This window comes from Fringilla coelebs, assembly GCF_963513975.1.
Source record: "Fringilla coelebs genome assembly, chromosome: 1".
Classification (NCBI taxonomy): domain Eukaryota; kingdom Metazoa; phylum Chordata; class Aves; order Passeriformes; family Fringillidae; genus Fringilla; species Fringilla coelebs.
The window spans coordinates 19,563,826-19,578,809 of NC_140028.1; the positions used below are offsets into that span (position 1 = coordinate 19,563,826).

The 14,984-nt window shown below is 38.0% G+C and overlaps 1 protein-coding gene across 8 annotated transcripts in view; it reads right to left on the bottom strand.

Annotated features, from left to right (window-relative positions):
* The window catches only part of OXR1 (oxidation resistance 1), a gene marked incomplete at its 5' end in the record, with an annotated part of 262,257 nt that overhangs the window by 14,900 nt on the left and 232,373 nt on the right, over window positions 1-14,984 (bottom strand). The window contains one exon of one of the 8 annotated variants that reach the window (XM_084201113.1): window positions 8,594-8,659. The exons of the other annotated variants lie outside the window; for them this stretch is intronic. Coding sequence (XP_084057239.1) covers window positions 8,594-8,659 — 66 coding nt within the window. Of the gene's footprint in view, window positions 1-8,593; window positions 8,660-14,984 lie in introns of those variants that run through there. 8 annotated transcript variants of the gene reach the window in all.

The window sequence follows — 14,984 nt, forward strand, 5'->3', positions numbered from 1 at the left end:
AATAATGTGATTTTGAGAACAACTCAAAATCATCATTGGTATGAAAGCATCTTTAAACAGCTGGTGAAGAGATTAAATGGATGTCCCATGTAGTAAGAGCATATTAAAAACTTCTAGAGCCTACCACAGTGCAAAGGAAGACAACCACAAGTCCAGCAGCTCCCCATCTACCTGTCCCTACTACAAGGAGTTTGGCCAGATACTCGCCACTGTCCTGAGTACAGAGCCCACAGTCATGCATGACTGGCTCTTGAGCAGCGATGGTTCACTCTACCCCATGCAACTGCAAGGCAAGGAAAAAGGAATACTTGTGACATCCAGCTTTATTACTGAATAATCTGTCATTACTAGCACTCAATTTATCTCCATTATTTTCTACTGTTCTCTCAAATCAGATAACAAATATTGTTGTAAATTGTATTGGCTTGTGCATTCTCAGAGTTAAACAGCTATATGTAAAGCTTTAGCAGTATACCACTCAAACATGTGATAGTGTAGTTTTAGCCTTTTATTTGCTATGACACTTCATTGCAAATTTACACTGTTCACACCAGCAACTTATGAATGTAACCCTGAAAGCAGTAATGTGAGGAGCCTTTAGCCTTACTGTTTCTTTAAGCTACACCCTACCACTGTGAGGCAGTAGGTAACTTACAATAGTCTGTAAAAGTGTGGTTACTCAAGGAGATTCTTGAGAAAAAAGATCTCAAAATCTCCGACACCATTATATAGTTGTTGTTTCACATAATGGAAATGTAGACAGTTTTGTGGGCACTGCCATCTCGCCTTCAACCTCTCAAATGCATACTTATCATCTTGCATCTGTGAATTGCTTATCAGCTTTTTAACTCAGAGATCGACCTTTTCATATGCCATGGAGATGCCTTATTTTTCTTGCTTGAGAGAAACATGAATACCTATTCATGTGTGTACAATATAATAGCTTCTTGGCATGCTGAATCTGTTGCACACTGTCACATTCCATTTGTTTTGAGAACAAAAACCTGCATAATGGCAGACCATTGGTATGCAATGACAAACATCATAAATAGCATGTCGTAGAATGTCAAACTAGCCACAGGAAAATTAAAGGAAAAGAACCCACACTCTCAAACCCAGAGTTTATTTTAAGTATACAGTGTGCACTAAGTATACAGCCCATACCAAGTTCTGCAAGTAAGCCATGAGACACTGTCTCAAGTTTATCCACTCATCACTGAACCAGGCTTCAAATGATTGTGTTAAGATACTTAAACCTTTCAGATGCAGCACCTGGCCTTCTATATAATGCCTGTGGTTTAGGCCAACATGCTTTGCTCTTGCTTTGCAGTAGACAAGACTACAAACTTTATTAAGTGAGCTACAGAACCTTGAAGTCACATATGTCTAAGCTTACTAGCAGCTACCTTCAACTTCATTCAGGAATTAAGATATATCTTGCAAACAGACAGCATTTGGTCACTTCCAGGCTCAAGAGCACTGCTTTGAAATGTTAGTAGTAACATTAGAAGTTTATTCTTCCTTATAACCTGGTTCAATTCATAGACTGCTTATGCTATTTGCTCTTCCATCTAGATTTCCTCATGTTCCTTCCTTGCAATCCTATTAATCTTCTATTCTACTTCATCAAGCTAAATGAACCAGTGCTTTCTTCCATTTCCTGCCCCACTCCCTGCCCCTCATCACCTGTCTGTTTTCCTACCATTCCAGAACCTACTTCTACCTCATTCTACTTTGAACTTTGATTCTCAAACACAGAACGTAGTCTTTCATACCGTATGATAAATACCTAGGAAGCAAGACATTTCATAAATAGAAGGTAGATGCAGATTCATATTCCTCATACTGGACTGTAGTTTTCTATAGAAAATTTTCTTTTGAGATAAAATTTTTCCACCAAAATAAGGAGTTTAAGGTCTACCTATATGACTCTGCTATGTGCTTTACTTACTATGCTCTCTTTACTATGTCATCTCAGCATCCAGTTTCCTAGATAACCAAAGCTAATTTTTGAGGATCAGGAAGTGTTCCTGAAGGACGCTTTGTTCTCTAGTTTTTTCTGCTTTAAAAAGAATGTAGGAGAAGAGAAAAATAGCTAAACCTCTTATGGTTAATCTGGGCACTGGTTGGAATACAGCAAAACAAGTAACGTGTATAGCCTGGATTGTTAGTGTACTTCAGGGCAAAAAGGGTTCTGGAACTGTCTATTGCAGATGATACAGCACTGGGAAGAGCTGCTGACTCCCTCAAAGAGATGGAGGCCCTACAGAGAGACCTCAGCAAATCAGAGGATGGGGCAATCACCAACCACCTGCAGTTCCACAAGGGACAGCGCTGAATTCCACTCCCGGGATGCAGCAACCCTGGATGTATGTACAGACTGGGCAAGGAGATGCTGGAGAGCAGTGCCATGGAAAGGGACCTGGGGGTTCCTGGTCCTTGGCAAGCTGAACAGGAGCCAGCAGTGCCCTGGCAGCCAGGAGGGCCAAGGGTGTCCTGGGGGCATCAGGCACAGCATCACCAGCCAGGCAGCCAGCCAGGCAGGAGGGGATTGTCCTGCTCTGCTCTGAGATGGGGCGGCCTCACCTTTAGTGCTGGGGGCAGTTTTGGGTGCCACAAGAAAAGACAGATAGAAAACTATCAGAAAGTGTCCAAAGGAGGGCAACAAAGACGGTGAAAGGCCTTGAGGGGAAACTCTATCAGGAGAGGCTGAGGTCACTTGGTCTGTTCAGCCAGAAGACCTTGCTGCAGTTACAACTTCCTCATGAGGGGAAGAGGAGGGGCAGGCACAGATCCCTGCTCTGTGGTGAGCAGTGACAGGACCCAAAGGAATGGCCTGAAGCTGTGTCAGGGGAGGGCTAGTTTGGGTATCGGAAAAAGGTGGGTATCAGAAGGGGGTTGGGCACTGGACCAGGCTCCCCAGGGAAGTGGTCACAGCACCAGCCTGACAGAGTTCAAGAAGTTTGGACAATGCTCTTGGGCACATGGTGTGAGTCTTGGAGATGGTGCTGTGCAGGGCCAGGAGCTGGAGTGGATGATCCTTGTGGGTCCTTTCCAACTCAGTCTATTCTGTGATTCCAAGTTTGAAAAGACATTGAATATATCCTTAGATATCTAATACTACCTGCTGTATTCATATTGGCAGCACTGGTGAAAAACACAGGATGTATTGTATGACTCGTGGCATGACTCTTCAACCTTTTTAATCTCTCCACACTATGTATATGTGAGTTAACCACTTAGCAAAACAGCCAGCAGTTCTAATATTTAATGCAATAAGTTGAGGGTTTGCATACTAATGATTCAAACAATCAAGAAGGCAAGGATTCTCCTTCTGGAGAAACTCATGTTTCTAAACTTTGTTTTTCTGAAAATATCTCAAAAGTACCTAGCTTGACAAGCTATGCTGGCCACTTGCAGTGAATGAAACTGAAGACAAAATTCCAATTATGGAACATTTCTTGTCCTTCAACAACACACATGAAAACGCAGGTAATTTTTTAAATGTTTGATCAACCCCTTCAGCCACTGATCATATCATCCTGCTACAGGCAGATGTAGAAAAAGCTTTTTACACCAGTGAGGGATTCCTCAGTTTAACAAAGCCACAAGTGACATGTCCCACCCCCTGCTGCCCCCCCATGCCTGTTTGCTAATAGGGAGCAGCTTTCATTGCTGCCCTCAAAACAAACACAGCTAACTGTTCAGAGCTAACAAGTAGCTCAAACTGTCTCCATCGAGAATGGGAGGGTCTTATCAGAGCTGAACAGTGCTTCTGGAAGTAAGAACAGATAAAGCTTGTTGGCATAAACAGCTCTGAAATGTAAGTTATCTATAACCTTGATACCAACTCAGAATATGAAATAAAAAGACAAGTATTAAGAAAGAACACAAGCTGAACAATTTTACTTTGAATATTAATATATAGGTGTAAACTTGGCTGAATTGTAAACTTCATGAATATTAATTCCTGAGATTCAAAAATATTTCAGGATATTTAATTAAAGATAAAAAAAACCAATGTAGTTTTATTAAGCCACCTACAAAATTACTTTAGAATACCTTCCAATAAAAAGCTGCCTATGCAAACTGAATGCTGTTATGAATATTTTAAGAGAAAACACTAACTTCATTTTTCAGACAAATTTAGTTTCCTCCCACAAATATAAGACTGCTGGAGAGAAGACAATATTGAGAAAGCACTCTGCTCCACCATATCAAATATGATTATTTGGGATATTTTAATTACATCACAAAAATGCATTAATTCAGGGGTCATACTGCACCAGATAAACAGTTGTAAGGTATCATTTGAAAAAAACTCTAAACCTTAAGACTAATTTAATTTGATTAATTTTTAAAGCATGTGGCTGCAAAGGTATTCATTTTCTGTTTTGTGTGGTATTCAGTCAATTCAATTTCCTGCCACTCTACTGGTGACAAGGAAGTGAAGGGATGACAGCTGGCCATTTTATGCAGAGAAGGACCATAGAATGACAGCAGTCCCCTGGTTTGGCTGTCACCATGGCTCTTTCTCTCAGTATTTTTAAAGCTGTCCCTCTTCAAACTGTTGTGCACACTGGGGTGTTTTCCAGAGCAGGGACAGAAATGCTGAGTAGGTCACATGAGAGCAGCATTGTCCCTGTGACCGCTATTGTCCCCACAGCTTTGCAGGATGAGCTGTTAAATATCTGCCTCAAAGTGCTCTAAGCCCACAACAACTGTACCAAGCTGTGATTAACATATACTGAAGATAAACTGAAGTATCTGCAATAACCAGAATAAATGAACCTGAAAAGAATGCAATCAAAGCCTGAAGCACACAAAGTGTTACATCAAGTCTGTAGACCTTAATAACAAGCTATTTTTTTCAAGATAGGAGAAAACACTCATACGAGAGATATGATAATGCCAGCAAGATAACTAAATTTAGCATGCATTCAACAGTTCAGGAGGTTTGTGCAAAGAATTAAGAACTAAGATTTAAGAAAATTACTTTCTTAAAGAGGCAGGCCAGACAACTTTACTCATTTTGTCCTAATAATAAAAAGATCTGTAGCAACATGACCAATAAAACCCAGCTCCCTTGCAAAACTATTTCAGGAAGTTTCAGCACTTGCAAGCAGAGAAACCAGAGGTTCAGCTGCTGAAACCACAGCACCTGGTGCTTGAGTGCAAGCTGCCATTACAGGAGAAGGCAGACCGAGCGAGGTTACATCTCAGCCCTGATACTGCCCTGCAAAGATCCTCTCAGGTATGACAAGAAAGCATTACACAGGCTTAGAAATAACTGAATCACAGCCCAGCATGAAGATATTTGTCTCCTGCTTTAAGCAGAAAAAAGTCAATTAAGGACCAGCTTCAGATTCCACAGATCATTAAAGACATACAGGAAAAATATAAGTCTTTACTACTCATTTGCTTTCTTTTAACTTATAAACAACCTTTTCAAAAGCTCCTCTGCTACTCTACCTCAACTCTGTCAAGGTACACTAATATTTCATAACTATTAAAAATGCAAACAACATAACACCCAATAATTCAATGGAATAACCACAATAATTGAATAGTTCAGGTTGGAACAGACCTTACAGATCATACAGCTCTAACCCCCCCCCAGTTATGGATAGGGAACCTTCAACTATACTCAAAGCCCCATCCAGCCTGGCATTGAACACTTCCAGGGATGGGAATTCCACAAATCCTATTGAGAAATCTATTCCAGTGCCTCACCATCCTCATAGTGAAGAATTTCTTCATAGTATCTAATCTAGATCTTTCCTCCTTCAGATTAAGGCCATTCCCCTTTGTCCTATCAAAACATGCCATTTTGAAAAGTCCCCCTCCAGCCCTCTCACTAGAGAGCCCCTGTAGGCTTTGCAAGGTGCCATAATAAGGTCTCTCCAGAGCCTTCTCTCCTTCAGGCTGAACAGTCCCAACTGTCTCAGCCTGTCTCCCATAGCAGAGGTGTCCAGCTGATACCAAAACACAGCCCCTGGATCAGACCAGTGGCCCTCCTCTGGACTTGCTCCAGGAGGCCTGCATGAGACCATGCAGTCATGGCAAAAGCACAAACATGGTGCATAAACCCCCAAATTATCTAGGACAACAGGTACAGCAAATATCTGTCAAGGAAAGGTTCTAGGCCAAATGACCTGTATAAGAAAGTACTAGATTTCACTCTGCTTTTTTATTATTAAAAATATATAATTAGTTCACTCAATTACTCAAAAAACTTAACATGGAAAACTGAGTAAAAAATATTTCAGTAGTATTACTGAATTGATAGTGTGCAATTCTGACATCTACAGAGAAGTATTAAATTCTCATCTTTCACATGTAAGCCTCTATTATTATACCTTCATAATTGACAAAGAAATACAGCCATTAGCTTACCAAATAAAGTTAACCCATAACTCAAAATGTCAGAAGTTGTGCAAGTGTCAAACAATTCAAGCTATTAAAACCAACATTTTAATTCTCTTTGCACACTAATAACTTGAGAACATAAAAGCCAAAATCAGTTTTCATTGGTTTTGTCCCCTTTGGCTATAGTGCCTATCCAAGCTGTGCAAAGCACAGACAAGCATTCCCAAAGATGGCAATCCACCTTTTGTTCCCTTGCATTGTCTGATGTCTTTTGTCTGAAATGCTTTAATAGGAAGAACCATTGCCTGCATTTTTGACATTCTAGAAACTTACTGACATCTCTTGTATTGCCATAAAATAAAGAGACATAGTAAATACCAAACATTTACTAAAACGTGGGAAGCTGACATTACTAGCTTTTTAAAGGGGAGCATAATACACCAGTAAGTCACCAAAATTTTGATTTCTTACCCTGGGAAAGTACCAAACCCTCTCAAATGCTCAGCTCAAATTAATAGTATCATCAGGAAAGGCCTTTCTGGTAAATAATCTAGAGCAACTTAGTTGCTTCAAGCATTTCTGTTTTATTGTATCACTTAACCTAGCCCAGCAACTGTTATTTCATGTCAGATGAGACTTCATCCAAATTCAGAACTACCACTAATGAGAGATTCAGTCAGAAACCTGTACACTTTATATGCTGCCAGGCTCTTTAGTATGCTTTCCACAGGTCTTGCATAACAGAAATAATTATACCAATACTCTTTCCTTTCTGTAAAAAGATTACACTTGCACACTAGGTTAATGAACATTCATTGAAGAAAAAACCCAACTTCAAGAATAGAGCTTATTGACATAGCAACATTTTAAAAATATCCCCACCTGTAGGTACTTCTGTAACTTTTTTTCCAATTTGACTTTTTACATATTTTAATAACTTCTTCTCTACCTCTCCCACAGCAAAGTTGATCCTTATTATCACTGAGTCTTCTTTAATTCAAACAGTCCTTAAAAGCTGATAAGTATTGTTTTTATAACGCAGTTAGACTCTGGCTAAAGTGCAGAATTGGTCCTAAGGGAAACAATTACAATGAGGGATACTATTACTTCTTAAAATATCTGTGCAAGTTACACCTATGTATCTATGTATCTAGATACATGTTAAAAACCACATTCTTTGTAAACTGAACTTCAGATAGTTTTTACACTGCTACAGGGTATGCTACAATAACATTTCAATTCATTTAGTTATTATATCTCCCTTCTACTCCACTACCACAGAGGAAAGTTAAGAGACTATTGCTTCAAAAACGTGTTGTTGTTTAGTAACACACATTTTATAGAACCACTTGTTTCAACAAGTCAATTTCATATTTTGCATGTATCCTGGCTAAAAATAAATATAGAAACAATACATAAAAGATAAAGAATAAAAGCATGTTAATAAATTTTAAAAACCAAACAAACAACTCAACAGCACCCTGAAAGAAGTATGCTTCAAAGCCCACTAAGATATAATTCTTAAGAAATAGACTGTCCTGTCACAAGGAGAGTCTAAATGAAAACTATCTTCCAAATTTACCCAGTGGCTAAAAGGACAGTATATTGTCAAGATCACTTCTTCCCTATCCTCAAGTTGTTGTTTTGCAGGTCTCACTGAAAACCTTTTCCTTTAGATTCTACTACATATTAAACAGTACTACAAAAATTCTGTTTGGGAAAACAACACTGAAAAATCCCAGTTCCTTTCATTTATCTAATAAACTGCAAAGCCACTGTTTTTTCTTCCTCCCCTTCACTATAAACATGAGAATGGGACAACAGTGGACTCATGACCATGGATGTAGAAGTATCATCAGACCTTTATAGGTTGATTGACTTCTGAGAAGGTAATGGTAAGTCAGGAAATTTATATTTCTCTAATTGCATGCACATGCAAACTCTTGGTCCTGGTACTTAGGCAAAAAGCACATTTTTTTGTGAAAAAATGCATTACTGCAAGAAAGGGGGAAAAAAAACACCTTAAAACTGCTGAACTCCTTAATGCTCAAAGTAGTTTCTATTACCTAACGCAAATGGAATACCAGTAATTTCAAAGATAATAAAAATTTGTGACTTGGCATCCTGTTTACATATTCAAAATTTAAACTTCCAGAAACTGTCTCTGCACCACAACATTTAAAGACTGCAATAACAGACATGAACACACTACACTGAAAATTACCAGAGTGCATTTACGATTAACTGGCTGGTGCTTTCTTCCCTTCTTCCCATACCAGAGACGAGACATTTCCCTTCTAAAAATAAAACGTGACTAAAACCAGAAATGAAACAAAACCCACGGTTGCAGGCTGTTTGAAAGCATTCTCTGTACCTGCTGTCGGCTCCAGGCAGAGGCAGAGCCCCACGACGCTGTGACAGGAGAGTTTGCTGGACGCTCGCATTTGACTGACAGGGCAGGGAGCAAATGAGCGAGTGTGCAGCAGGGGATGTATCGCAAATGATGACGATACACCAGGAGGAAGGCTTCCTGTGCTCAAGTGTGGTTGCAGAGCACTAGTTTGTCAAAAGGCGAAAGTATTTAAAGATACAGAGCTGAATTGTTCGTACACAATATTGATGAACACAAAAATAATCCCCAAGAACTGATTGCAATAGTTGGTTATAAGGCAATTGCTCATAAACAATTTCTAATGGAAAAGTGTTTGCATTCAATATTAAACAAATAGTTTGTCTTCCTTATGCTGACAACCTTACATAAACCATGTAAGTAATTTCTGAGAGTCCAGAAGCAGTTAGAAAAGTGGTCAGTGAAGATTTAAAATATTTTTAAAAAGGGGGTTTGAAAGCATTTGGAAACTGCTAATCTTGCAGCCTTTTCAGTTTGTAAGCTACAAAAAGAAAATGAATCCTTTTGTCTATAAGCTAAATTTGCTGTATGAGTTAAATGCTAGTCCCAGCAAGAAAGTATTTTTGGAATCACGATTACTTTTTCCCTTAGGGAAGGATGTTTATTTAAACAGGCATGTGCAATACTAAAAAGCATGACAACCCTGTAAAAAATCTCCCTGCAGAAGCACTTGCAGTCTTTCTACCCCACACCCAAAATGAAACACCTCCCTTTCCCCCACAACATCCCCAAAACAAACAACAACCACCAAAGTAATCCCCACATACCCGCGCTCCAAATTCTGTAGGAAACTATTAAATAGGCCAGGGCAGCAACAGAACAACATTAAATCATTGCTCGCTCAGGCTGTTGTGCTGTGATCTAAAAGCCAAGACATCCAAGGAGAAGAAAACCAGAACCAAAATTTGTATTTTACTGCAAATTATGTATTGGAACACCTCACCTTGTACTACTGTCTAACATTCAGATGGATAAAATGTTTTTCTTTTCAGTAAAACCTTTTATGGGAGCTGGCATCTGTAAAAGCAAATTTGTTCTAACTTATCAGAAGCATTAAGCTGGCAAATAAAAACATTATCATTGGAACATTGAAGGTGGGATTTAGGAAATTCAAATATGTAACAATGATTTGACTAAATATATATAGTCAAATGGTGTATGATTTCAATAATTGGCCATATGTCTATTTATGTGCTTAAGTTTTTTTACTGGGTTTAATTTTCAAATAATAAGTGAACTAATACTGAGGCTTAAAACAAGAACAAAACCAAGACACCCTTAAAACTGTTTTAAATTAGAATTATCATCTCTACAAAAATATAATATAAGCTACAGATATCACCCCCTTCTCTGCAAAGTATGGGAAATCTTAAAGGAATGGAGAATATGCAGCAAAAGTATTTCAAACTTTCTTTGGAAATAAAACCTTTAAGGCTGAAAGCAAAAACTAGTAATACAACTAACTCTTCCACAGCCTACTTTATCAGTCATCTGTCCCCTGCCCTTCAAGAAAAAAAAAATTCTTTCCTAGCACAAGCCAACACTTTGTTTCTGGGAAGGAAGAAAAGAATCTGCATAACTGAATAATTTTTCATCCTGCAACATTTAATCTTAAACAATTCTAACAATTTGCTTAGAAGTTTAAAGCTTCTCTCTGAATAAAAATGACTTTTCTTATAACTTCTCAAAAGGATTTTAATAACTTGTTCAAAAGAAAAGTGAGCAACTCACTTTTTCACTTAATTACAGCTGCAAAGTTTAACGGGAATGAATGCACAAGTAACTTTATGAAACCCCCTGGCAGTGTTTTGCTGCTCAGCCCTGCAGCAGCAGCTGATTCCAGGAGCTGGCAGCTGCCCTCAGCTGGGAGCATCTGCTGCAGAGGGAGTGGCAGAACCTGAGCAGCACCGAGACACAGAGCACTCAGGGAAGTGGCAAAATTGTCACTGGTGACAGACCTCCACCCCAACCACAGAAAGAATCCCACATGAGAAATCTGACCTCAGGGGCAACACTTAGTTAAAGATTAATAAACTGCCCTTTTATTTTTTCATGCATTTGGGGATTACAGTACAGATCTGTTAACTGGAATTTAGAATCTCATATCTTGTTGCAATTAATGTAGGCCTTGCCATCAGTGTTCTTAATAAAAGATTCTAATGAGGAGCACCAGCTCACACATGACCTGTGCAGAACAGCAGCAAACACTTAAGGGCATCCACCTATTTCTTACACAGACAATAGAGCAACAGAAAATGTATCTAATTACACTGAATGATAATCTTGTTATTGTCACTGTTGATTCATAACCAAGATAAAGATCTCTACACAATCAATGTGCATAGTCCTTTCAGGATTTTACCTCACAATTTCACTTCTTCTAATAAACTAATCTGTCTCAAAAAAAACCCCTTAAGCAACGACAGAGAAAAAGCAGAGTAACAACAAATAAAGGTACAATTATGGAATGTCTTATTTCTATTCCAAACCAATTACCTGGTTTAGACCTTTTGCCATACCAGATTTCAAGTTATCACATGAAAAAATAACATAACACTGAAACAAGGCAGTAACTCTCAACTTCAGTAGGAAGACTGGACACCAGGTGTGGAAAAAGGTTTTTGCAGCTGGAGAAGATGGAACTATTTTGTTTCACATAGTCACTAACAATGTCCTGATACCACAGCAACAGCAAAGTCGTGACACTGAGTTCTACAATCCCTACATTTAACATTCATGCTTTTTGAGTGAGGTTACATTAGTAGAAAATATATTTCTCATGCTCCACCCCTCTTAAGAGACAGAGGTTAGCCCAGAAGGATAACAGGACAGGCAGGAAGGGGCCTGTTTATTTACAGTTTCTTTACAACTTGCTGTTGTAAATAAACAGTGTATTTACAATTTGCTGTTGTAAATAAACAGTGTATTTACAATTTGCTGTTGATTCCACATGAAAAAGTGTAAAGTTCAGGAGTAATGAAGTTAGAATGCAGTTGAAATAAAAATATTAAAAATCAGGTACTGGCTTCTATACAAAATTACTACTCTGTCTGCTAGAACAAGTGAGTTTGTAAAAATTATCAGAGGTGAAGCTAACATTCAATTACAGTTAAGTAAGGTTTGATCCCTTTTCCCTTTACAGGTACAAGAAACACTAAAACCTTACAAAAAGCTATCTCCTGTAGTGTCAATACAACATGGACTGGCACAACTACTTAGTTGGCTGAGAAAGTTTCCATAAGAAAGGAAGTCTAATTTGAGAAGTAATCCTTTGTTTCCTGTCAACAGCTTAAGGAAAGGGAGGGGGGGAAAAAAAAGGAAGTATTTTTCCATCACAAAGTTTTCCTGAGGATTTTCAAAGGTATGCTGAAAGCCATTAAGAATCTCAAAAGCACAAGCTTTTTAGCTGAATTGCTCTGCTTTAACTGTTAGCAGAGGGACCATCCCAGATCCCTCTATTAGATCCAAGAAATAGCAATCAATTAGCCAACTGCACATTCACGACTTCAACTACCGTACAGCTCCAAGTCATCAAAACCTCTGAATTTTCACTTACAGGTTAAAAATAGATTTGAAATAGATTAAGAAGTGACAATAAATACAGCAAAACAAGAAATACCCTAATGAAGTTGAGAGACAGTACAATATCATTCAAGTTAACTGCAAAAGAATGAAATTGCAAAGAATGAAAGTTACCAATCCCTGCAAGGAGCATTGGATTATGTAAATAGGCACCAAAGTCCTTTTCTCCAACCACACAACAAATTAACAGAAACATTTCTACTGTCACATGACTGCTAGAATTGAAGAGACTCATCCTCCAGTAAAAGAGCAAAGCCTATTAGAAATTCTGTGGTAATGCACAGCAACACATGCATAGTGACACAACCAATTTCTTTACTGACAATACAAAATGTAAAAACCAAATAACCATGTAGCTTGTAATTCATTATCATAAACAGACAGCTGCTCCAGAAACATATTGGGAAAAAATATTCTTCTTCTGAAGACTGTTAGCATGGTTCATCCTTACACATCCTGTGCAATGTTTCATTCAAGAAGCCTACAAGTTTCAGGCTTCCTCTTCTCTCTGCTCATCCAGTATTATCCAACTTGTCATACAGCATTATGTTCATATCACATTTTAAATGCAAGACACAACAAGCAGATGTTGCACCAGCATCCAAGCACTGAAGTATACAGCAAAGAATGGAAGCAAATTTACAGAAAGAACATGACTAAGAAAACAAAAAAATTAAGATAGCAGTGCATTCTAAAACTGCAACACCCACTTTAATATAGGAACATTGTAGGTTCCAGTCCAGATCCAATAAAGAACTTAACATCTGAAAAAGGCTTCAAGATTGGGATATTGGACATAGGTACTTATCTAACCAGGAGACAACCACTGTTTGTGACCTTCACGTTTCCATAAATACACAGAAACAGAATTCTGAGACACTCCAGAAGTTACAGCTCCAGTAATGTTGGATGACTGAATGTCTGAATCAAATACCATTTCAAGAAGACAGAACTTCAATTGCAACTAATGGCTTGATCTAGCAAGCATCTTCAAACCACATGAAATTCAGTTGGACAAGTGAGTTACTGCTTTCCAGAAGCATTGTGTCCATGTTTCCTACAGACATTCAACTGGCAAAACCAAAGGTAATTACTACGAAATCCAAGTCCAGAACATGATCTACCATGTCTAGGAAAAAATATCTGCAAGTATCTATCAACTCAAGCTTCATTTTGGAAATAAACTTCTAGACAGTTTAAAATCAAAATTTCTGTATTTCCTCCACAATTAATAAAGTTAATGAAAAAATCAAACTGATGAGTTTCCAACTACTTTAAGACCAGTTTGTGGGTCATAAGACAAGAAATTTCCCATTTTCAAATATCTTGTGAATGAGGATTTATATTTTCATGGACATTAAGTACGACTCAGTCTTGAATAATGGCAATGAGATCAAGTGACAGGGAAGAGAAAGGAAGAATCAATGCTTTAAACAAGATTTACTGTAATGCAGAGCAATTCAAGTGTTTCCTTAACAGATTTCAGGTTTAAATAGGATCCATAGTGTACTAAATACACTACTTGAACTTAAAAAAGAAACAGGATTAGACCCTAAGTAACAATGGAAATAGTTTCTGAGACACTGCACAACAGAAGGAGTCAGCTTGCTGTCAAGTCTTGCCATGTTTAGATGCAAGTACAGAATATGCTTAGGAGAATGAGTTTGTTTATTAACACATAACAGTATTCATCATTTGTGCTAACAGATATAGAAAGCCATTAGCACTTGAACTTAGACACATCAAGTAAAAAAAGCATACCAAGATAAATATACCTTGTAGCTCAATACAGATGGTAAAAAAAACCAGCACCAAAACAAAAAACATCCAACAACTCCACACAAGTCAAAACACCCTCTCTTTCTTGGTGTAAGCCCATTCACTAAAGTGCAAGATAAAAGAGATACTCAAGAAAAATAGGGATAACACAACTGAGAATTTAGCATTACTTTCATTTCTTAGATAGTATATTAAATAAAGTTATTGCCTATTCATTTCTAGTGGATACCAGAGACAAGCCCTTAGTATGGGCTGACAGAGTGTTTCAGACTCTGTGAATTAGTCACCTTTACTGATGGTAACATGAGACAGCAGTAGATGAATACTTATTTCTAGTAAGTCAATTTTCTATCAAGGGTGCATCACATAATTGCTGGACTTTTCCCTGACACTATGTACAATGCAGTATTTCATCAAGGTAGAAGCAAGCACACAAAAACTGAAGTTTGAATAAGCATTCAGTCCTATTTGTTCATAAACTTAATAAATCTACTACTTATTTCATGTTACTGATCTTTGCCTTTGCTTGTTACTTCTTCCCATAATTTCTTTTCCACTAAACAAGCATAGAGTTTCTTGTTGATAAAAAGCTGGACCTGAATGTATTAACCGAACTTGCAAAGAAACAAAAGCTGTTTCAGAGCACCACATCTGGTTTACCCATTAATCCTCTTCCCTGTTCTTCTAGTTTTAAGATACTGTACAATGACAGCAGGAAGAACATGTTTTGGAAAAGAAAAGTACTCCCCTACCTTCATCCTTTGCTAAATGAACAGCACTTTGTCATGCATTTCCACTTCCCTTCCACCCAGAGTTCTCCTATCCTTGTAATCTGAAAAAGGCA